The sequence below is a fragment of the Benincasa hispida genome, chromosome 9 (assembly GCF_009727055.1).
Source record: "Benincasa hispida cultivar B227 chromosome 9, ASM972705v1, whole genome shotgun sequence".
Lineage (NCBI taxonomy): Eukaryota > Viridiplantae > Streptophyta > Magnoliopsida > Cucurbitales > Cucurbitaceae > Benincasa > Benincasa hispida.
This window is the reverse complement of record NC_052357.1, coordinates 48096002-48119851: the sequence shown is the minus strand read 5'-3', so window position 1 is coordinate 48119851 and position 23850 is coordinate 48096002. Positions and strand designations below refer to the sequence as shown.

At 34.2% G+C, this 23850-nt stretch overlaps 1 protein-coding gene across 1 annotated transcript; it reads left to right on the top strand.

Annotated features, from left to right (window-relative positions):
* Nucleotides 1-7419: 7419 nt before the first annotated feature.
* On the top strand, nt 7420-8217 carry LOC120086850 (kiwellin-like). Its single transcript, XM_039043664.1, has one exon. The coding sequence runs from the start codon at nt 7478-7480 to the stop codon at nt 8105-8107; it is 630 nt and encodes a 209-aa protein (XP_038899592.1). The 5' UTR covers nt 7420-7477; the 3' UTR covers nt 8108-8217.
* The last annotated feature ends 15633 nt before the right edge of the window (nt 8218-23850 follow it).

Below are 23850 nucleotides of genomic sequence, written 5' to 3'. Positions count from 1 at the left end.
AGTGATTTTCTTGCTTTTAAATTTTAGGATACTTTTTGATATAAATGTATGTTATTAAACTATGGAGTGTATATATAATTAATCTGTTATGTTTGAGTGTATTTTTATTTTAGTCTATATTTTTTTTAAAATGATGTCTCCTATATTTATCATTTTTCAATTATATCATTTTTTTATAATTATTTTTCAATCACACCAAGTTTTTAATTAGTGGATGCTAAATATTATTGATGTGTCCTGAGCATAACTCAATTGACATTCACGTTATTAGTAATCATAAGATGTGTGATTTGAATTTTCTTATCTCAATTGTACTAAATATGATTGAGGCAAAAATTTATAACATGATATTTAGTAAGTTTCTAAAGTGAGTAAAATTTGTAATCATCTTTGTCACATAAATTTTGGACATGATTTTTCCCTACCTATGAGAAGAAAAAAAATCCCTCAGGAATAATCTATGCTTAGAATGGTAACAAAAATCTCCACTTAGAAACTTAATAAAGAAAAAAAAATGGAAAAGAGTTCAAATATTAAAACCTAAAGCATATATCAAAATCAACTTAGCTCGACGAACATAATTCTTATATTATCAACCTCAAAATTAGATGTTCAACTCTTTCATCCTACATATTATATNTATATTGGTTTTAGGTTTTTCGGTTTAGTTTCAATTTTGTCCATAGGTTTCAAAACACTTTTAGTTTTTAACTTTTGAGTTTGATTTCTATTTAGCCCCTAAGTTTCAAAATACTACAACTTGATTTATAGATTTTAAGATTTACATTTTTAATCTTAATCTTTTAATAAATATTTTTTTCAGTCTTTGATGTTAATGTCTATTAATTAATTTAAAACAAATAAAAGAACTATAATGAATTTAATTTGAATATTTTTCATCGCTATTAAAATTAATTTAAAAAATTTGTTTCATTATGAATTTAATTTGATTAATAGATATTTTTCTTAAGAAAAAAACATATATTTGTTCCAAGTATATTGTTAAAATCAAAAGTATGCATATTACTCAGCACTAAGTCACATCAAATCAGGTCATTCAAAGTGAGGTCATTGGCATGAGTTTCTTCTTTAAAGGCCGAAGATTCGATCCACATATCTATAATTGATGTAAAAAAACAAAAGGGTGAAGTCAAGTCGACTCATCAAGAAGAGAAAAAAGGATAAGTCGTCTAATTTTCTCGAGGATGGTTATCCTAAATCCTTATTAATCAATTCTATTTCCAAGTTTCCACCATATATTCTAAACTTGTACACTCTTTTAAAGCGTGGAGTTAGAAATATAACCTAAATTACATAGAAAGGAGATATTATATGAAGAAAAAACATCTAAAATAATAGTTATAAGTAAAAAAAAAAAAAAAAAATAGGGCTTTTTCAAATATAAAAATAGGGCTAAAACTATTTACACATTGTAGCAAAACTTAATAAATTTGGACAGTCTAACTACAGATCAAGTGAAATACCAAGAAAACCCATGCGACCCAAGCGCAATAACCTAATTAATTCCAGTTTCGAGACCATCGATTAATCGCCCGACCGAAACAAAATTGAAATCGTGGGCTTCTTCATTTGCTTCCCTAACCAATGTCAATTTCATTAATTGTTATCTTCTTCCTCTTTTCCTCCTACTCACGCTTCATCTTCTTCTTCTTCCGTTGTTGCTGCTACTTGATTCATCTTCTACTTCTTTTGCTGCTATTGCTTCTTCTTTTTCTTCACTTCATCCATTGTTCTCATTTCTATCTATCTGATAGACTGCTATCAGTCCAACGATTACTATCTATCAATGACTACATAAGTAAACACATCAAGGTAATTACTAATCGTTTGAATCATAGTGGAGCCTATTTTGTTTGATTATAGTTATTAAACCTAAGTTTTGTAAGCGAATGGTAAGCAATAAAAGAAGAAAAATGATCAAAGATGAATCATCTTTTGAGTTATGGATGTATCATCGTTTGAGTTATGGAAAGGTTGTAAAAGTAGTTTACGCCACTTCAAGAATTGAGGATGTCCAACCCATGCGTTTATGACAAATCCCAAAAAGTTTGTACCTCATTCGAAAATATGCCTATTTGTAGGCTACACTAAGGAAACAAGAGGTGGGTAATTCTTTAATCCAAATAAAAATAAAGTGTTTGTATCGAGAAATGATACCTTTTTGAAAGAAGACTAGATGAGGGACCACAAACCACGAAGCAAAATAGTTTTAAGAAGAATTTCTGAGGATACTACTGAGTCTTCAACAAATGTTGTTGAAGAGGCTAGTCCATCAATAAGGGTTGTTGATGTCAATTCATCTGGTCAATCTAATCCATCTCAAGAATTGAGATTACCTCAATATAATGGGAGGATTGTGAACCCACCTGTTCACTACTTGGGTTTAACAGAAGCCTAAAACGCCATATCTAATGATGGGGTTGAGGATCCATTGTCTTACAAGCAAGAAATATAAGATGTTGACAAGGATGAAATGATTAATGCCATGAATCAAAAAATGGAGTCTATATACTCTAATTCTATTGGGGATCTTGTAGATCAACCTGATGGGGTAAAACTTGTAAGTGGATCTACAAGAGTAAAAAGGGTGTAGATGGAAAGGTACATACCTTTAAACTTAGACTAGTGGCAAAGGGTTATACCTAGGTTGAGAGAATGGACTATAAAGAAACTTTTTCACTTGTTTTCATGTTAAAGTCTATTCGAATTATTTTATCCATGACCACATATCATGACTATGAGATATGGCAAATGGACGTCAAGATTGCATTTCTGAATGGTAATCTTGAAGAGACTATCTACATGAATCAATCAGAGGGATTCATTGAACAAGCTTAAGAGCAAAAGGTTTGCAAGCTTAATCAGTTCATTGTATGTGGTTGATATCCTACTCATCGGGAATAATGTAGGCTTTCTTACAGAAGTAAAGGAAGGGCTAGTCGCCCAGTTCTAAATGAAAGATTTGGGTGATGTATAATTTTTTCTAGAGATCCAAATCATCAAAGATCATAAGAACAAAACCCTGGCCTTATCTCAGAAATCATATATTGACAAAATGCTTGTCAGATATTCGATGCACAATTCCAAAAAGGATTTATTACCTTTCAGACATGGAATTGTCTTATCTAAGAAATAGTGTCCTAAAAATTTTCAAGAGGTTAAGGAAATGAGACAAGTTCCTTATGCATCGATTGTTGGAAGCCTTATGTATGCAATGTTATGTACTAGTTCTAACATTTTCTATGTAGTATGGATTGTCAAATCCAATTCAGGATTAGACAACTGGAGAGTGGTCAAAACAATCTTCAAGTATCTACGAATAATGAGGGACTATATGATTGGAGCTAAGGATTTGATCTTTATAAGATACACTAACTCTGATTTTCAGACTGGCTTTTAGGAAATCCACATCAGAATCAACATTCATTCTGAATGGAGGGACTGTAATAAGGTGTAGCATTAAGCAAGGATGTCTTGCGGATTACACTATGGAGGCAGAATATGTAACTGCTTGTGAAGCTGCTAAATGAGCTGTCTGGCTCAGAAATTTTCTGACAAATTTAGAAGTTGTTCCAAACATTACCCTACTCATCACCCATTATTGTGATAATAGCGTAGCAATGGTAGACTCTAATGAACCTTGAAGTCACGAATGAGGAAAACATATTGAGCGCAAATCTCATCCCATTAGGGAAATTGTGTAATGGGGAGATGTGATCGTCATACAGATCGCTTCGAAGCACAATGTTATTGATCCATTTATGAAGGGTCTCATAGTTAAAGTTTTTGAGGGCCACCTAAATAGTCTGGGTCTATGAGATATGAATCATCTAATCTAGGGCAAGTGGGAGATTTTGTCGTGTATACTGTATGCCTTAGTTTATTGTATTGTATTTGATACTGTACATACCACTCGCTTTAGGACAAGTGAGAGATCGTTGGATTTGGTGTCCTAAATCTCATATATCTTGTAATTTATTGAAACAAATTATATATTTAGAAATTGAAGAATCGTTGTATCCAATCGTATCCGTATCGTGTGGCCGTATCTGTATTTGTGCTTCATAGATTACAGAGCATTTAGGTTACCACTTAAACATGATCAACCTGTATGTCTCCACATACATGTTTAAGTTACAACGATAACCATGGATGTTAGTTTATTGGTTTGTGGTTAATGCAACTAAAATATCACATACTTTATAGGCAAAGTGAATAAAAATATCATATATTATTATCACATTAGAGTTTGTTCATACAAAATTTACAAACTATAGAACCCTGCGAGATTTAGGGCATCAACCCCAATAGGTCATATGCACAGTGTCACCACGATACGTCACCCAACCACATCCACATATTGCAAACTTTTTAGGTTATTACTTGAACATGACTCACTCATATGTCTACCATATATTGTTCAATCTACATTAAATAACATTGGATCTTAGTTTATTGGATTGAGTTAATACAATCTAAATGTGGAATAAAATATTTCTTATTTTATTAAAAAAATAGTCTTTATTGTTTTTTTTTTTAAAAAAAAATACAAACTAAGACATCCATGGTATTTAGGACACTAAATCCACATCTTCCAGTTATCCTAAAGCGAGTAGGGTGTACAGTAAAAAATACAATATAAAGTAAAGTACACAATACAATAAACTAAGGCATATTCTATATCCTATATCCTGGACAGTTTCATTGACAAAGCTAAACAATTCATTGAAGGCTCTATACGTTCCAAAACCTTCTAAGGTCTAATAAACCTTGGGTTTATTTTTCCTTTTCTGTTAACTTCCAACATATGTTTTCAAGGGGGAAGCTTATGGAAGATCTTATCTTCAGCTTCAAATTCTATGTGCCTATGGCGTTTGTCTGCATAACTCTTCTGTCGATCATGAGTTGTCTTTAATCTTTCTATCTAATAATTTCAACGTTTTTAGTAGTAGTCTGCAACAACTCAAGACCTAACAATTTCCTTCATCGGCTTCATCTCACGACACTAGGGTTTTACACTTTTTCCCATAACATGATTTCTCCAAGGACTTAACTAACGAAGTGACTTCATTCTTCAGGATTTGATCTTTCCTATCTAAGATCTATGTTGACGCATCACACGGCACAACACCTGTCAAAATCGACACCCTTATCCACTAGTTTTTGTAGTTTGATCTTCAACTCTCTTCCTAACTCCTCCAACACTAACCTATACAATGCTAGAAAAAGTCTTCACTGTCTTAAATACCATGTTAGACAACTTAGGGGAAACATTTAGGAATTCTCACACCATTAATCAAACTTGTTACCTAAGGTTTCTAATACATAATTAAACATTTATGTTATTATTCCATAATAGCGTACCTACCTTTTTTAGCATGAACTTATAAGTTGAAAGGATTTTTCCATACTCAACAACTGCACGATCCCAAGTCTAGCTTCACTATGAATTGTTTATCTCCATTAATTACCATGTAGTTAATGAGAAATGTAATCAGTATCAACAAGTGTATAAGAAAAAGTAGTGTCTATCAAAGATAGATACTGATTGAAATCTATCATTGTCTATCTTTGATAGACCATGATAGTAGTCTATCTGTGTCTATCAGAGATAGTTTATTAGTGTCCATCTCGAATAAACCATGATAGCAGTCTATCGTTTCTATCATTCATTCCATTCATTTTTTATATAAATAAATAAGTAAATAAATAAATAACTCTCAAGAAACTTCTTGATTTTTCATGTTGTTGATATTCTTAGGCCTAGTACTCAAAAAAGTTTTCAGTGATAGAAAGAGATAGATTTCTATCTCCTTCTCTATCAAAGATAGAATTCTATCTCTGTCTCCTCCTCTATTAATGATAGAGTTCTATCTCTGTTTCTATCATTGTCTATTAGATAGACAAAGATAGAACTCTATCATTATCTATTAGCTATCATTGTCTATCAATAGATAGACACAAATAGATTTATATCTTTCAATGATAAATAGAGATGGAGAGATAGAACTCTATTTCTGTCTATCTACATTCTCTATCTATCACATTCTATAGTGAGGAGGAGGAGTCTATCACATTCTATGGAGAGGAGGAGGAGTTGTTTGGTATTTTTATCATCTATGTGAATTTTCCTAAATAAAATATCATTTTAGTCCTTCAATTTTGAATTTTGAATTTTCATTTTTATTGCCAATGATAATTTAGTCCCTAATTTTAGTTCGTAAAAAAATTTATTTTAATCCTTAAATTTTGAGGAATTGGTTGGTTGTTTGGTATTTTTATCATCCGTGAGAAAATAAGTAAGAATGAAAATATTTGGTAAACGCATGCAAAATTTTACATTATCTTAGTTTTAAAAGTAAGTCAAATCTCATTTTGGCCCAATATTGATAGTAAATTGTACAATTAACTCTTATTATTGCTTCATCTTATGTGAAAGAGGACCTATCTTCTTAGCTATCATATGACTTAAGATGTATATTATTATGTTAAAGTATAAGTTTAGTCTTTAAATTTTGATGGTTGATCTATTTAGTCCTTAAATTTTCAATTTTATGTATAATAGATCACTGTCAAATTCAACATTCTTAAAAATCAACTAATCTCTATTGGATATAAATTTAAATTTTATGTTTAATAGAATCATAATTAAATATTTAAATTCGTGTTTGAGAGTTCTTTAAATTTTTTTAAAATTTGAAAGTCTATAGACTAAAAGTTTAAAGACCAAATATTATACGAATTTCAAATTTTAGAGACTAAATTTATATCTTAACGTTAAGTTAATCACTTTTTGTTACATTCTTAACAAAAACTAGTAATTTTATCACTAAAGTATTAAAGATTTCTTCATGGACATAATTTTAAAAGAAATATAGCATTTTCCTTCCTTAAAAAAACATATATATAACATCATCATTATTAATTATAGTACAACATACTAAGTCGACTCTTAAGAATCATATTATTTTAACCTTTGCGAAAGAAAAAAATAATAGTATTCTTTTTACTACAAAAAAAAAAAAATAGAATTTTAAAGGAATATTATTTTGTAATAAGTATTCTTTTTAGAATAAACACTAATTAACAATGTGAGTTGCAATAGTTTTTCCATGAAGATAAATAAATTAAAGTTAAAAGAGAGGAGACTCTAAAATAGTCTAAATTAAATTAAGAGAAATTTCAAAGAAAAACAATGATAATTTCTAGATATTCTAAGTCAAATACATGCTTATATTTATTCAAAGTGTATAGACACATAAATGTGGATTAAACATAAGTTGACCATATCTTAGAATGATGTATGTAAAATTTGTAGTGGACTAATTCTCCTTAAAAGGATCAAATAGCAAAAATTTATTAAAGGACACGAGGGACTAAAAAAATATTTGTATTCAATATATAAAGGGTGAAAAACGTCTCTCTTTTATTCATACAAAGGCTATATAGCATCTCCATGGCCAACTTAGTATTTTTGATCTCTATCATTCTTCTTCCTCACATCTCTCTAGCAATTTCTTCCTGCAATGGTCCATGCCAGACCCTAGATGATTGTGAAGGCCAATTGATTTGCATCAACGGCGCGTGCAACAACGATCCTGACATCGACGATAGCCAATGTTCTGAGGGTGGATCTTCACCATCTCCGAGCAGTGATTGCCAACCGATGGGAAGCTTGAGTTGCAATGGAGAATCCTTCCCGCAATACCAATGCTCACCAGCAGTGACTTCCTCGACCCAAGCTACGTTGACAAACAATGATTTTAGCGAAGGTGGAGATGGGGGAGCTCCATCAGAGTGCGATGAGGCTTTTCATGATAACTCTGAACGAATCGTGGCACTATCAACTGGTTGGTACAGTGGGGGCTCAAGATGTGGGAAGATGATTAGAATCACAGCGACGAATGGAAATTCAGTGTTGGCGAAGGTAGTGGATGAGTGCGACTCTGTGAATGGGTGTGATGCAGAGCATGCTAATCAACCGCCATGTCGTAATAATATTGTGGATGGATCTGATGCTGTGTGGAGTGCTTTGGGGCTAAATAAAGATGTGGGAGAAGAAGCTGTCACTTGGTCAGATGCTTAGAATTTAAAACCATTTCAATGCTTCTTGGCTACAATAATGTAATTGTCATTTTGATAATTACTTAGATGCATGACCACAAAAATATATGTTTTCTTTTAGTGAATGTTATGAGTGTCTAATAATAAAAAGTTTATAATTAGTGAAGTACGATATGTTCGTTAGTTTCTTTATATGAACTCATTCTAATTTTCCAAATGCAGTTTTTAATTTTGAACCACGTAAATTAAGGTTTGTTTATTAGAAAATCAAATTTTTGGTACAAATTTTGAAATATTGCAAATATAACAATCACATCTAAAATATTAATTATGCAAAAGAATTTAGAGATAAAATAAAATTTAAATTTATTAGTGATAGATTATATAGTTGATAAAAGTTTATCACATCATTAATACATTTTGCTATATTTATAATTCTTTAAAGAGCAAAATTAAGGGCACAGCCCAACCATGTGACTCATTCTTATGGTGCCACGTGTCTTTTTTTTTCTTGCAAGCTTTTCTTCCTTTCCTTTTTTCTCCAAATCTCAAGCTCCATCTTTTTTTTTTTTTTTTTCACGATTCGTTCACTTTTCTTTTGCAATTTTTACTTGGCTTTTGAAGTAAATTTCATTTTTTTTTTTTTGGTGTGTATTACGCTAACAACTTTCATAGAAGAAGACCTAACCTTAATCAAATCTTTTGATTTGTAGCCTATCTCCGAGTAATGTTTATTTTTTTCAATTTACAAATTTATTGTGAAGAAAAACATAGGAACATAGTGAAAAACGAAAATAGAAATTTTATGGTGAAGGAGAAGATAGGCAGCCATGGGAGTGGAACTTGGGATTAGGAGCATGAAAGAAAATCAAGGAAAAAAAAACTCAAGATTGAGATTTGAAGAAAGAAAGAAAAACTGAAGGTTAGATTTGGAGAAACAAAGAAAAGAAAAGAAGAGATGGATGAACGATTGGAAAAAAGAGAGGAGAAAAAAAAAAAGACATGTGACACTAAAAAAGTGGGTCAAATGACTCTACTAACTTTTGTTTTGATCTAAAAATGTTGTCATACATGTCATTATTAATCCTAAAAATGCTATCGATTCTAATTATTCTATTAATTAATTATCTTTTGAGTTCAATATTCTTCCAAACTATAGATAAGATTAGAGGAAGAGTTTGTAATAATTAAAAAAGAAAAAACAATCAAAGAGAGAGTTTGAATCTTAGAAACTTTAGTGTCTATTAAATTTTACCACTGGGTTATATTAAATTAGATTTATATGCTCTCACGCCACAGCCATAATCTAATAAATATTGACTAAGTTTAATGATCTTTTCACAAAAAAGAAAAAGAAGAAGAAAAAAATTTATGCACTCTTTTTAAATACTAATTTGAGGACATTACGATGTACATGGTTAATAAACGAGATAAGAGTTTGTGTGTATACGCAATGTACGTGGTTAATAAAAGAGATAAGGGTGTGTGTGCGTGTGCGTATGCATGATGTATGTGGTTAATAAAAAAGATAAAGGTTTGTGTGTGCATGATGTATGTGTGTGACGAAGTAAGATATTTTCATTCATGCTATCTTAAACCAAGCTAACAAAACTCTATATATACTCAGAGATGTGACTATTTGAATGGTAATAAATAATATATAGATATGTGGTCTTCTTATTAGTTTTAAAACACATAAAATTTAAAGAATTATTCTCTCATTTCTCATCTCTTTTATATATAATTACTCACACTATAGTACTTGTTTAGTCATACACTTGAAGTATTGAATACATAAGTTATAACCATCAAGGAAGAAATATACTTGTTTTAAGGATATTTGTAATAGATAGGAAAATAAGGGAAAAAATCTAAAAATATATCACCTCTTTAAAATATTTGCAAATATGGGCATCTCAACTATGTTGACATCTTAACACCTTCATCTTATCCCAATATATAAAATTGATCAAAAGAGGAGTACGATATCTAGAGCTAAAGAGAAGCTCAATATAAAAAAATACATAAGGGAATAGGCTAGAGAAAAGCCATCCAATTAATAGCAATTGAAGATACATCCACTAAGAGAAAAATAGGCTCTCTCGACGCCTAAAACCACCGTCAGGAGATCCATCGTCAGGAGATAGGGTCTCGCCCGACTACGTAAGAGTAGCGTCGGGAGTTAGCAATAACTCCCGACGCCATATATAAGTCGTCGGGAGATATTTTCGATATCCTGACGGGTAAAACTCCCGACGCCTGGATAGTATGTGTCATGAGTTAGTCAAACTCTTGACGAGTTAAATAATTCGTCGGAAGTTTGTTAGGAACTCCCAACGGATCTCCCGACGGCTCATGATAGTCGTTGAAATATGAGTTATAAAATCCAGATCAAATCTGCCTTCTTCTTCAAAACCCTAGGTTCATCGGCTAGACAAGAGAGAGAGAGCAGCGCGCCATTCGTCCATCGTCCCGCTGTTCGTCTTCCACTGCCATTCTTTCACAGTTGTTCACAGGTTCGTCGTCCATTCATTTGGCCGATCTTCATTCCGTCGTCCATTCATCTGTCACCTCGCCATCGCTGTTCTTCATCCATTCATCGACTTCGCCGGTCAATTCATTACTTGTCTGTTCGTCGTCTTCCACCGGTAATATCTTCTTCTTGTTGTTTTTTTTTAAGAAATTGATATCTAAATTAAAATAGTATTTTTCTAATAACAGCAGAAAGTTTACTCTAAATGATAAAAATTAATTATTCCCATAGTATTATTTACATGGAAAATTTAGGAATTCTCATCAGTTTTATTTTATTTTTCAAATTACTTTTTCATTTTCTCTTTGTCTTCTTCAATTTCTTATATTTTGTACGAATTAGAGACTTTTTATTGTATCTATTTTAAGATCACATGGCATAGAAGATTTAAATATTGGACCTTTTTTTTAATAATAGTATACACTTTAGCCAATTGAACTATATTTGCTTTAGCTTTTATTATCATGATTTGACAAAACCGAAAGATCAACCATAGTTTTTTTTAAAAAAAAGAAAAAGAAAAAGAAAACCTTATATCTAATTCAAAGTATTACTTTAAAAAAATTAATAAAAATTAAGGTAAAAGTATGTGTTTCTTTTCATCATTTGATTCTCCATAACAACACATAGAGCAAAAAGTAATAAATATATTGGAATCTTTTTATTTATTTCAATTTTGCTTGTCAGATCTGAATTGTCAAACACTTGCATTGAAAGAACCTTGCTCGTCAGAGTCACTAACATTAATGTGAGAATTCCTAATTTTTCATAGATGGAAGTAACATTCATGAGCTTAAATTTCAAAATCAAATAGCTATTAAAATACGTTTTGTTGAACAAAATCCTTTGTGCTAATTGTATCCCTCCACCAATTTCAATTGTTTTCAATGCATGGCGGATGTGATGATATGAGCTTTCGACATTTTAATTAATACAGGTTATTGTTTTGGATTATAAGTTGGTCAGAAAATGTTTATTTTTAAGGATGAATAAAGAATGGATCAAACTAAGGAATAAGTTGTCGGTGGAGTATAGGGAATGAGTATCCTAGTTTTTAGATGTGGCGAAGTTTCATGTCAATGATTCCAGATGAATAAGATGTCTATGCAAGAATTGTATGAATTCAATGTGGAAAAAATTAGATGTTGTGGAGCGATATCTATTAACATGTGGAATATCTCCCTCGTACTGTGACTGGGTATATCATGGAGAGCCATTTAACTTATCTAGAGCTGTTGAAAGTCATACAACTCATCCAATACACAATGTTGAAGTAAATAGTATAGAGGATAATGTTGTTGAAGAAAATGAGATGTTGAATCTTATAAACGATCTACAAGTTCAAATTAAAAAAGAATATGCAAATGTTGAAGGGATTGAGGATGATGGTCTCTATTGGTCAAGAAAGAGATACCATGAACTTATTCGAAGATTTAATGACCGAAGCACGTAATGAACTATACCCTGGTTGTTTGCAAGTTTCATCCTTGAACTTTTTAGTGAAGTTGATACATATCAAAGTTCTAAATGGCTGGAGTAACAAATTTGTTGCTAGAATTTTAGAAACAGCATTTCCAGCCGACATTGCTATACCTACTTCCTTTTATGAAGCTAAGTGAAAATTGTGTGATTTAGGCCTAGGTAATGAGTCTATTCATGCGTGCAAATATGATTGCGTATTGTATCGAAAAGAATTTGCAGATTTGCATCAATTCCACGTTTGTGGTGAGTCTCGGTACAAAGTTAATGATGGCAAGGGTAAAAAAAATACCACATAAGGTATTGTGTCATTTTCCATTGATACTGAGATTAAAATGATTGTTTGCATAAAAAAAATGTACTTCCGACATGAGATGGCATAAAGATAAGCGAGTTGAAATGGAGGATGTGTTACGACATCCAGCTGATGCGAAGGGGTGAAAACAATTTGATCGTGAATTTCTCATTTCGCTTTAGATCCCCGAAATGTTCATTTGGGATTAGCTTCAGATGGGTTCAATCCATTTGGAAATATGAGTACTGTCCCTTTTTTTTTTCATATTCTTTCCTTTATCTGATTTTTGCTTCTTTTTTTTTTTTCTCATTTTCTTTCCTTTCTCCAGTTTTTGCTTCTTCCCTTTCTTCGGTTTTTGCGTTCATCTCCCCAATCTTCTCATCTCTCCAAACCTTTCCCTCTCTCCCTCATCTTCCCATTTCCCACTAGAAAAGTTAAAAAAAATATATATATGAGGATTGGGAGGAAATTACATGTTCTAATAAATCTAAAGCATTATTGAGTAGGAACCTAAGAGATAAAGGATCTTTAGAGGAGAAGGCAACAATAACAAATGATGAACTAGCATTAAATAAGTTTCTTGGTTTGGTGGATCTATCTCGAGGCCAAATAAGATAATTGTCTAAAATATATCCACGTTTGTGACAATACATGCACTTAATTATAGAACAATCAATAAAGTTATGACCATATAATTTACAATTTGTGCAGAGAAGAAACTCATAATATTTTCGCCATTATAGATGGGTGAACGAAAGAAATTAAACCAAACCAAACTAGGTGAACTAAACTAAACCACACTAGATTTAACTAATCAAAACCGAAAAAAAAACAATTGAACCAAATGGAACCAAGCTGGTTTTACTTTACTAAACTGAGCCAAACTAATTTGAGTGGGTCAAAAACCCAAGCAAAACAACGAAAGAACCGGATAGATCATATTTGACTGATGAACAGAGATCCATGGTGGTGGATCTGATACTAATGACAAAAGGAAGTAATCTGAGTTTTCTGACTGCACAAATGTGCGAGCATGAAACAGAGGAGTGGATTTGGAACCAACCCATGAATGGATTTGGGTGTTCTAATGGACGGATGATGCAAATGATGATTCAAGATCTAAATCACAAAGAAAACTTATGAGATTTAAAAATCAGATGAGTACCAACCAGAGGTGATTCACGATTGACGGTGAATCACAGACAGCAAGCCAAACAACGAAAGGATGTAGATCTAAACCACAAACAACTAGGGAATTGCTCAAACGGCTGATCTGAACCTACAAACCGTTTGAACTGCTCGATTTGAACCAAAATCGACGCACTCTGTCAGATCTATGCATGAGGTCGATAGATCTATGTAGAGGTCTTCGGCTGTACTGTGGCACAATCAGATCTAAATAGTGTTGCGGTTGGGATGTTGTGGTTCTAAGCGTCAATGGCTGAAGAGTGGTACGGAAATGACAGTTTATAACTTGCAAAACCCTAGCTAGGCTTTGATACTGTTAAATTGTAAACTACTTTTGTTAGGATTTTCAGGTTGCAAAGTCAAGTCTTCTTTTGTTAAATAGTTGAGCTTTGTTAGGGATTCTTGTTAGCTAATTTTAATGTTGTACTAAGCAATTTATACCTGTACAATTGATCAATAGAGTCACAAAAAATCGTCCATTCAAATCTTGTTTTCTACATGGTATCAGAGCCTTGCTAGCTGGTTTCTTCTTCCTCTTGTTCTCTATCATCGCTGTCGTCTAATCATTGCACCAGCGTCGTCCACCCAGATCCTCTTCTCTATCATCGCTGTCGTTTGGTCATTGCACCAGTGTCGTCCACACAGATCCCCTGTCCGGTGTGAAGAAGAACCACCTAGATCCCTTGTCCAGTGTGAAGAAGAACCACTTAGATCCCCTGTCCGGCGTGAAGAAGAACCAAGTCGTGTCAGTGAAAACAGGCTCCGCCGATCCAGATCATCTATCTGACACATTCAAAGCTACTGTGAAAAACTCGACCTTCGATCTCTGATTTTCGATCCATAACTCGACCCTTGATTCCCATTTCTCGATCCAAAACTCGACCATCGATCCCTGATTCCCGATCCAGAACCCAACCCTCGATCCCCGATCCGATTCCGTGTCTCACATCTGAAGTGTGTGAAGAACTAAAACCAACACTTGACCCGCACCCAACTCGCGACCCACATCTGAGCCCGTGAAGAACCACACGTCGAGCCATGACCAGGTCAAGCCACCAAGCCAAGGAGGAAGCTGAGTCGAATCCGAGCCGATTATTGTTTTGAGCCAAATCTGAGCCGATCTGTAGCCGATCCTTTTGTTTTATTTTTAGTTGATCCTGTTGCCAGTTGATTTTGGTTTTTTTTCTTTGACTCATACTGATATATTTTTTTCTCCTTGTTTTAAATGGAGAAAAATGACATCTTTCATCCTATCAGCACAATCCTTGAAGGCACCAACTATATTACCTGTGCCTATCAAATGAAGAGCTTCCCGATTGGTCTTAAATTGTGGCGAGTGGTAATAGGTGATGTCGTTAAGCCTATCAAAGGAGCCACTGAAGAAAACAGTAAATTTGTGGATGAAATAGAAGACTAGGATAGCAAGAACCATCAGATAATCACCTGGTTGGGTAATACCTCTATCCCAGCCATTCGCACTCAGTTTGATGCGTTCGACACCTAAAGAACTTTGGAATTTTCTGTCCGGACGATTCCAAACCGTGGGTCTTGCCTACTACTATCAACTTCATACTACTCTAGTTGGCACAAGTCAGAAGATTGGCAATCCGTGAATGAGTATTTTGCTATTCTTCAACCTATTTGGACTCAATTAGACCAAGCTAAGATCAGTCCAAATCATCTACGACTTATCAAGGTCCTTATGGGGCTTCGTTCTGAGTATGAGTCTGTTTGTGCTGCCTTGTTACACCGCAGTCCACTACCATTTTTTGATACAGCGATTCAGGAAATTCTCTTTGAGGAAAGGCGACTTGGGTTAGTCTCCTCTCCTTCCCCGGACATTGCTCTCGCAACTAGTCATTCACGATTTCCAACTGAGTCGATTTTTTACAAGAACTGCAAATAGCATGGTCATAGGTTTTCCAGTTGCCCCACCATTGAATGCAGATACTGCCACAGAAGGGGTCATATCCTGGACAACTGTCTTACCAAACCACCTCGGCCTCTAGGATACATCAATAAATCCAAGAATTCTCCTAAGCATGGTTCTTCGTCTATCGCGTCAGCTACCACTACCTCGAATGTGGTACCCCCTAATCCTCCAAGTATTCAGATCAACGATCTTCAGGACTTGCTAAAACATGTGCACTTTCCCAACTCTCCTGCCCTTGCCATCACACCAAGTACATCTTGGCTTCTCGATTCGGCCTATTGCAATCATATGACCTCGAATATGGTCTTACTGTCTTCCTCCACCCCTGTACAATCCCTGCTGCCGATATATTCTGCTGTTGGTAACTACATGCCTATTTCACATGTTGGGACTGTCAGTGCATCGAGTATTAGTCTTTCCACTACTTATCATATCCCGCACTTGACTTTCAATCTTGTCTTTGTTGGACAACTTTGTGACCTGGAACTAACTATTCTCTTTTCCTCTCATGGTTGTCAGGTTCAAGATCCGCGGACGGGTCAGATGGTTGGCACAAGTCGCAAGGTAGGAAGATTATTTGAGCTCACGTCCCTTCAGCCTCATGTTTTGCCATCTGTGTTTGCAACTGTCACAGATACCAATACATATCAATGGCACCTTCATCTTGGCCATGCATCATCTGACAAACTTCATAGCCTAATTTCTATTGGTACCTTAAGTAATGTCTCTAAATTTCATTCATATTATTGTTTACATTGCAAACTAGCAAAACAACCTGCTTTATAATTTCTTACTTCAGCATCTCTCTGTGATAAACTATTTGGCCTTATTCATTCCAACGTTTGGGGCCCTCCTCCTACCCCTACAATAAATGGTTATCGGTATTTTGTTTTATTCATTGGTGACTACTTCCATTTTACTTGGATATATTTTCTTAGGAATCGTTCATCTTTACCCCAAATTTATATTGAATTTGCTAAAATGATTCAAACCTAGTTTTCTCTAACCATCAAAATTCTTTGGACTGAATATGCCATGGAGTACAAGGATTTTTACCTACTTTCCATCCTAACTCAATATGGCACTCTTATCCAATGCTCATGTCCTTAAACCTCTCAACAAAATGGCCGGGTTGAAAGAAAACATTGCCATATTCTCGACTTTGTCCATGCACAACTTCTCTCTACATCTTGTCCTAAAAATTTTTGGGGAGAAGTTGCAGTCACATTTTTCTATATTATCAACCACCTTCCCTCTACTATTCTCCACAATGTGTCTCCTTTTGAGTGATTATATGGCATTTCACCCTCTTATTCTCTTTTCAAAGTTTTTGGTTGTGCCTGCTTTATTTTACTTCATCCCCATGTACATTCCAAATTTGAACATTGGGCTTGTTTGTGTTGTTTTCTTGGTTATAGAATTGAACACAAGGGATTCCGATGTTGGGACCCCATATCCATTTGGTTACGTATTTCTCGCCATGTCATCTTCTGGAAACATCATATATTTTCTAATATTTTTTCCTTCCATGCCTCCCTTCTTGGTACTTAATTATTCTTCACTAGTCCTACCACAGATCTATTTCCCGCCTGTGAATCTCATCTGAGTCTCCCACTCCACCCATTCCAGAGTATGAGTATTTCGCTCCACCTGACTCTCAAATGGGTGTATGTTGATCTACCCGAGTCATTAGACAAGACTCATACTTGGGAGTATGTTGATCTGTCGTCTGGCAAGAAACCTATTGGATGTAATTGGATCTATAAAATCAAGACCCACACTGATGGATCTATCGAAAGCCATAAGGCTCGTCTGGTGGCTAAAGGGTATTTATAGGAATATGGTATTGACTATGAGGAAACATTCGCTCCAGTTGCACGAATGATATCTCTCCGGAGTCTATTAGTCATAGCAACCGCCAAGTAGTGGCCCTTTCTTCAAATGGATATTAAGAATGTCTTCCTCAATGGCACACTATTTGAGAAAGTGTATATGCGACCACCACTTGGCTTACCTTCTCCACTAAACAAGGTCTGTCTTCTTCACCGTGCATTATATGGGCTCAAGCAAGCTCCTTGTGCCTGGTTGCAACTTTCAGCTCTAAAGTTACTATGCTTGGATTTTCCTCCAGTGCGCATGACTTTGCTTTGTTTAACTCGGAAAACTTCTTGTGGACTTGTTCTCCTTCTGTTATAGGTGGATGATATTATCTATTACTAGTGATGATCCTCAGGCTATTTCAGATCTCCGACGCCATCTAGGAGAACATTTTGAGGTGAAAGATCTGGGACCGCTCAGTTACTTCATTGGTCTTCAGGTTTCATCATGCTCTGATGGATACTACCTATCTCAAGTGAAGTATACATCAAATCTGTTAGCTTGTTCAGGTATCACTGGTTCTGTCACAGCAACGACACTGTTGGATTCCAATGTCTGTCTGACCTCTTTCGATGGTGTTTCCCTCCCATATCCAACCCTGTATAGACAACTAGTTGGAAGCTTTATATATTTAATAGTAACTCGTCCAGACATAGCTTATGCGGTTCATATTGTCAGTCAGTTCATGTCCAATTCCCGCACTATTCACTTCATAGCTGCCCTTCGTATTCTACGTTATGTTAAAGGTACGCTAGGACATGGACTTCAATTCTCCTCTAAATCCTCTTTTCATCTATCTGGATATTCTGACGCTAATTAGGCGGGTGATCCTATAGATAGACGGTCTACCGCAGGTTATTATTTTTATTTGGGTGATCCTCTCATCTCTTGGTAAAGTAAGAAACAAATGGTTGTTTCTCGATCCAACACTAAATTGGAGTATTGTGCACTTGCTGATGCAAACTTAGAGGTCTTGTGGTTATGTTGGCTTTTGACTGACATAAGGGCTCCTCAAAATTCTACCACTATTCTTCACTGTGACAATCATAGTGTCATTCAGATAGCACATAATAATGTTTTTTATGAATAGACAAAGCACATAGAGACTGACTGCCATTTTCTCTACCATCATCTTCAAAACTCTACTCTGCGCCTTCAATCCATACCTACAACTGAGCAACTAGTCGACATCTTCACCAAAGCCTTTCCCTCTGGACGCTTTCTTCAGCTACTGTGCAAACTCAAGTTGGGTTCTACCCTCCCACCTTGAGTTTGAGGGGAGATGTTAAATTGTAAACTACTTTTGTTAAGATTTTCAGGTTGCAAAGTCAAGTCTACTTTTGTTAGATAGTTGAGCTTTGTTAGGGGATTCTTGTTAGCTAATTTTAGTATTGTACCAAGCTATTTATACCTATACAATTGATCAATGGAGTCATAGAAAATCTCATTTTGTTAGATAGTTGAGCTTTAATAGGGGATTTTTGTTAGCTGATTTTAGTGTTGTACCAAGCTATTTATACCTGTACAATTGATCAATGGAGTCACAGAAAATCATCCATTCATATCTTGTTTTCTACAGATACCATGTGGTAAACGTATTGATATTTTATTTTATCAAGGTGTAATACATTTACAAATGAAAAACAATATAAGTATACATAAGATGAATAACAAATAAGGTAAATCTCCTAATATTTGGCCTTGTATCTCATAATCATATATGGTAATAGTTTCCAAGTCCCCTCTCTCCCCTTACAGCTATGGAGCTTACTATCAGAAAGTAAAGAACTGTAAGCCCAAAATATTTTCGATGTCAAATCTCAATGTCGGAGTTGTAACCCCAAACTAGATAACTGTAGCCAAACTTGCCCTGCTAATGTCGTTCAATAAGGCTACGATGTTGCAACGTGCACATGCATAGTGGAAGTAAAATGGATCTTTAGCACTCTATTTATGCAAATTTATAAGGAATAAGCATGCAAACTAATGTGAAAGAAAAGTTAGAGAATACAACCTTTGTAGCTCCAAATTGACCACCAATTCTGCTCAAATCTCCTTACAAACCGGTTGTGAACCACTTGAGAGTCTTCTCGACTATTCTCTGGCCTTTGAACGGGATGGTGGGATCAGGGTAACTAAAACAAGGATGAATTTATTATAGAAATTGAGAGGGATTTAAGGACTTAATTTCTAAAACTATTTTAGAATCACTAAGTTGCCATGAAGAATTTATTTTTCAACTAACTTGAAATTCACCAAATGGCCAAGAAGCTGTAATCTCTATCAAAGTATTCTATTTATAGAGCAATTACATGCAATTCATATAAAATTGAGTTAACCAATTTTTTACACTTCAAAATGCATTCAATTTAGTGGGATAAGTGGTATTTTGTGGAATCAACACTTTGCCAACTAAATTACTCACTAATTCACTAGAAGTTGGATTTTTTTCACTAAAAATCATTCTTGGATCTTTCCACTAAGTGAAGTCAACATTTTGACTTTTGACTATTTTGAAATCAACATTTGATTCAGTCAAATTTTAATTAAACATAATATCAATTCAAAACTAATTTTGGAATTCCTCACTTAGTCAAGTTAAGTTTTTACCTTTGTGAAGGAACTCCATTTACAGAGAACCTTGGAGTCGAAGCGGGTCGTCCAAATCCTATTTCGATTGAAAATAAACATTTACAATTAAAAAAAAAAAACAAATTATGCACTTTATTTAAAATTACAGCATGTTTTCTAATAAGAAACAAATGATTTAGAGATTATACATTTGAAGAACTCTTCTTCAAGTAAATCCCTCGTACTATCACGAACTCTCATTGAGAAAACAGTAACGAAACTCGAACCAAAGGAAGAGGACACTACCACTTGGTGACCTTGGTATTCTCCGTGTGAGAACCCAGAAGTGGTGGGCTCTGGCTATTTTAGTTAGGAGGGAGTTTAGAAGTTGGAGGAGGAAGACGATTAAGGAAGTAACTCTCTATCGCATAGGAAAAACTTCAATCGTTTTGTGAATCAAGTATATCGCATGGACTCTGATTTTGATCGTGTAATCTCTTGTCTCACAAGTCGTGTGTCGATCAGTTAGGAAAAGTAAAATCTTATCATATTTATCCCAATAGCCATAAAACCACAACTTCCCACTAAGGTAGTTGAGAGAAAAAGGGGATAATTATCGAATAATTAATAATATAAATAAATACGATAACCAACTTATCATATTATATTTATAATCTATAGTTTTAATATTACATCATATACAATATAAACTATAGTTTTTTTTTCTCTATTTTATGACATTTAATAGAAATCATATTTATATTAAATCTAACAACTATGAATCTTATTCATAGAAAATATATTTGAATCACATTCAAATATTCATTCCTCCAATTAAACAATAATGTATCAAATACATTATGTCAATTATATCACATATAATTGAATCAATTTAATTCTATCATATATAATTAAATTCTCTCTTATTAATTTGAACATTTCAAATTAACCCAAAAACTGATTCTCAACTAAATCCTCTGAGCTACCAAAGGAACTTTATAGACCTGTAGCTTGAAGCTCCAACAGTACGTGAATAATTAATTAAATTCTTTAATTATACTATCCACCATCCGTTAACTGTTGGGCATTCCACTAAAGACCGATAGTTGCACTCTTCGCACTACAGATGTATTTCTATGTCCATTGGATATAACCAATCAATGGTACGATGACCCTTTACAAATTGTTCGTAAGTACAACTGGGCCAAATTACCGTTTTGTCTCTGTAATTACATCTAACTCCTTAAGTACCATTAATCCCTCTAATGAACAATAGATCATAGTCCCACTATGACTAAACTTCTCTCGGGCCAAGAGAGGGTGTTGCGCCACATTGTTCAAGACCTAGAATCATTCCTTAAGAGAACAATTTATCTACTTACCCCTGCTTCGAAGAAGGAGTGAATTCTATCTTGTATAGCTGAGTTCCCAGCTCCCCAATCAGTAGAACCCTAAAATGGTAGGCTTATTGAGTCAGCGATCTGGCCACTCTCACCCATACAAATCAAAGGACTACCCCTCATAGGCAGGACTTCACAACTCACTTAGGATTAAGGTCATGTTACCTATGGTCATCCTAGTGAAATGAAAGTCTCTATTATGAACAACGTTATATAATGAGACTAAACATTTCGTGGTCTGGTCTTATACAAACTCCTTTATATAGAATATCCCCGCTCACATGTCTAATATATGAATGATCAGGATCAGATCATTTTTAGCGCTTTACAACATTTGTAACACCTACAAAGTGAGCCATACTCGTAGTGTTACCAGGATAAGGTACCTAGCCTTATCCATATACTATAGACCATTTAGGTTATCACTTAAACATGATTCATCTGTATGTCTTCACATACATGTTTAAGTTACAACGATAACTGTGGATGTTAGTTTATTGGTTTTTTGTTAATGCAACTAAAATATCATATATTTCATAGACAGTGAATAAAATATCAAATATTATTAATCATATAAATGTTTGTTCATACAAGGTTTACAAACTATAGGACCTTACAAGATTTAAGGCATCAACCCCAACACTTTGACCTTCAGAGCTTAGTGAAGTCAACATTTGACTTCCACCAACTTTGATTAATTCCATATAATTCAAAATTAATTCAAATAATTAATTTAAAATTAAGTTAATATTAAATATAATCGAACAATTTAATTAATTTAATTTAATATTCAATTATTAAATCCAATCCCAATCCCGATGAATCCTTATTCATCGTTTTGATATTTAAATCTTATTTAAATATCTCAAACTCTCTTTATCATTTAATTCCCAATTGATTGATACGCCGTTAAATATTTAAATCTTATACCCTAATTCGAATATGAACACTTCAATTTCATTCATCGCACTATTCTAAGGTTTAGTCTGATATGAGCTAGTAGAAGGACCTACTGGACCTACAAATTATGATCTCCAACGATTTGAGATTAACTAATTAAACTCTTTAACCTAATTAACCAACATTCTTTAACTACTGGAACCCTCCACTAAAGATAAGTAGTTGCACTCTCCTCACTATAGATATATTTCTATCCACATGATTTAACTATGATTAGTAAGTTGATCCATCACAGGTTGTGCGTAGTTGCAGTTGGATTAAAATTAACATTTTACCCCTATAATATATCTTGCTCCTTAAGTCTCCACTGATCCACTAATGAACAATTGATTTATGGTCCTACCACTAAAACCGAGTCCCTCTCAGTCATAGAGGGGGTAAGACCCTTTGTTCAAGACTAGGAGTCAGTACTTAAGGGAAAAACCTATCTACTAACCCTAAAATGGGGTAGGAGTGAATTTCATCTTGCAAGATTATGTCCCCAGCTATCTACTCGAACTTACCCCTAAAATGGGAGGCTTATTGAGTCGGCGTTGTTGAGCCACTCTCATCCATGGAGAGTAAAGGATAATCCTTAACAAACAGGAGTTCATAGTTAGCTCAGGATTAAGATCGAGTTACCTTAGAACATCAAATTGAAATAGTCGGTTTAACAGTAAACGGTATTATAAAGAAAAGTGACTATTTCGTGGTCCGGTCTTATGCAAACATCTTTTGCATAGGATGCCCTCACTCGCATGTCTCTACATGAACGATTTTAGGATCACATCATTTGTATCATATACAAAGTGAGCCGCATCCATAGTGTCCCCAAGATAAGGTACCAAACCCTATTCATATACTTATAGATTGTTCTGGCCATATACTCGAACTTGATCTATATATAAAATTCAAGTATTTATGCTATAGCATGGGGTTCGTTAGTTTATTGGATTTAGGCTTTTAACAAGTGCAATTCACACATTTAATGACAACTTTATTGAATAAATCTCAATAACATCTTTATTGCAAATAGTTCATGTTTATTAAAAATAGAATATGTTTATTGCAAATAGAATATGTTTAATACTTACAAACTGCGAGTTTTAGGACCTGCAACCCAACATCCGGCTCCACATCCGGCCTTTTGCTATCACACATGCACTTATTTTCCTGATAATAAAATCCCCAATTTCATTGTTGGGTGCTTGTTTTAGTTGATCCATTAGCCCTCTGGAATCGTCGAATTCAGCTGAGGATCTGAATCGCTCCCTTGCAAATGAGTATCAAGAAATTCGTCTACTTCCTTGCGTTTTGAAAATTCGACGACTCACCGCATTCGGAAGAGGTAGTTCAAGATTCCAACGGTGTGAAGACCAGTGGCCTCCAAGAACCTAGAACTCTAGTGTCCCTTTCTCTTTTCTCTTATTCTTCTTCTTCGTCTTTATCATTAGTAGAATTTTGATATCTCCTTCGTGAAAATGATTCATCAATAATGATCAGCCACCAGAGTATGTTGATAATGCTCTTCGATTTACTACGATTATTC

Coding starts and splice junctions, on each gene's coding strand:
- LOC120086850 (XM_039043664.1), top strand. CDS start 7,478: ATGGCCAACTTAGTATTTTTGATCTCTATCATTCTTCTTCCTCACATC.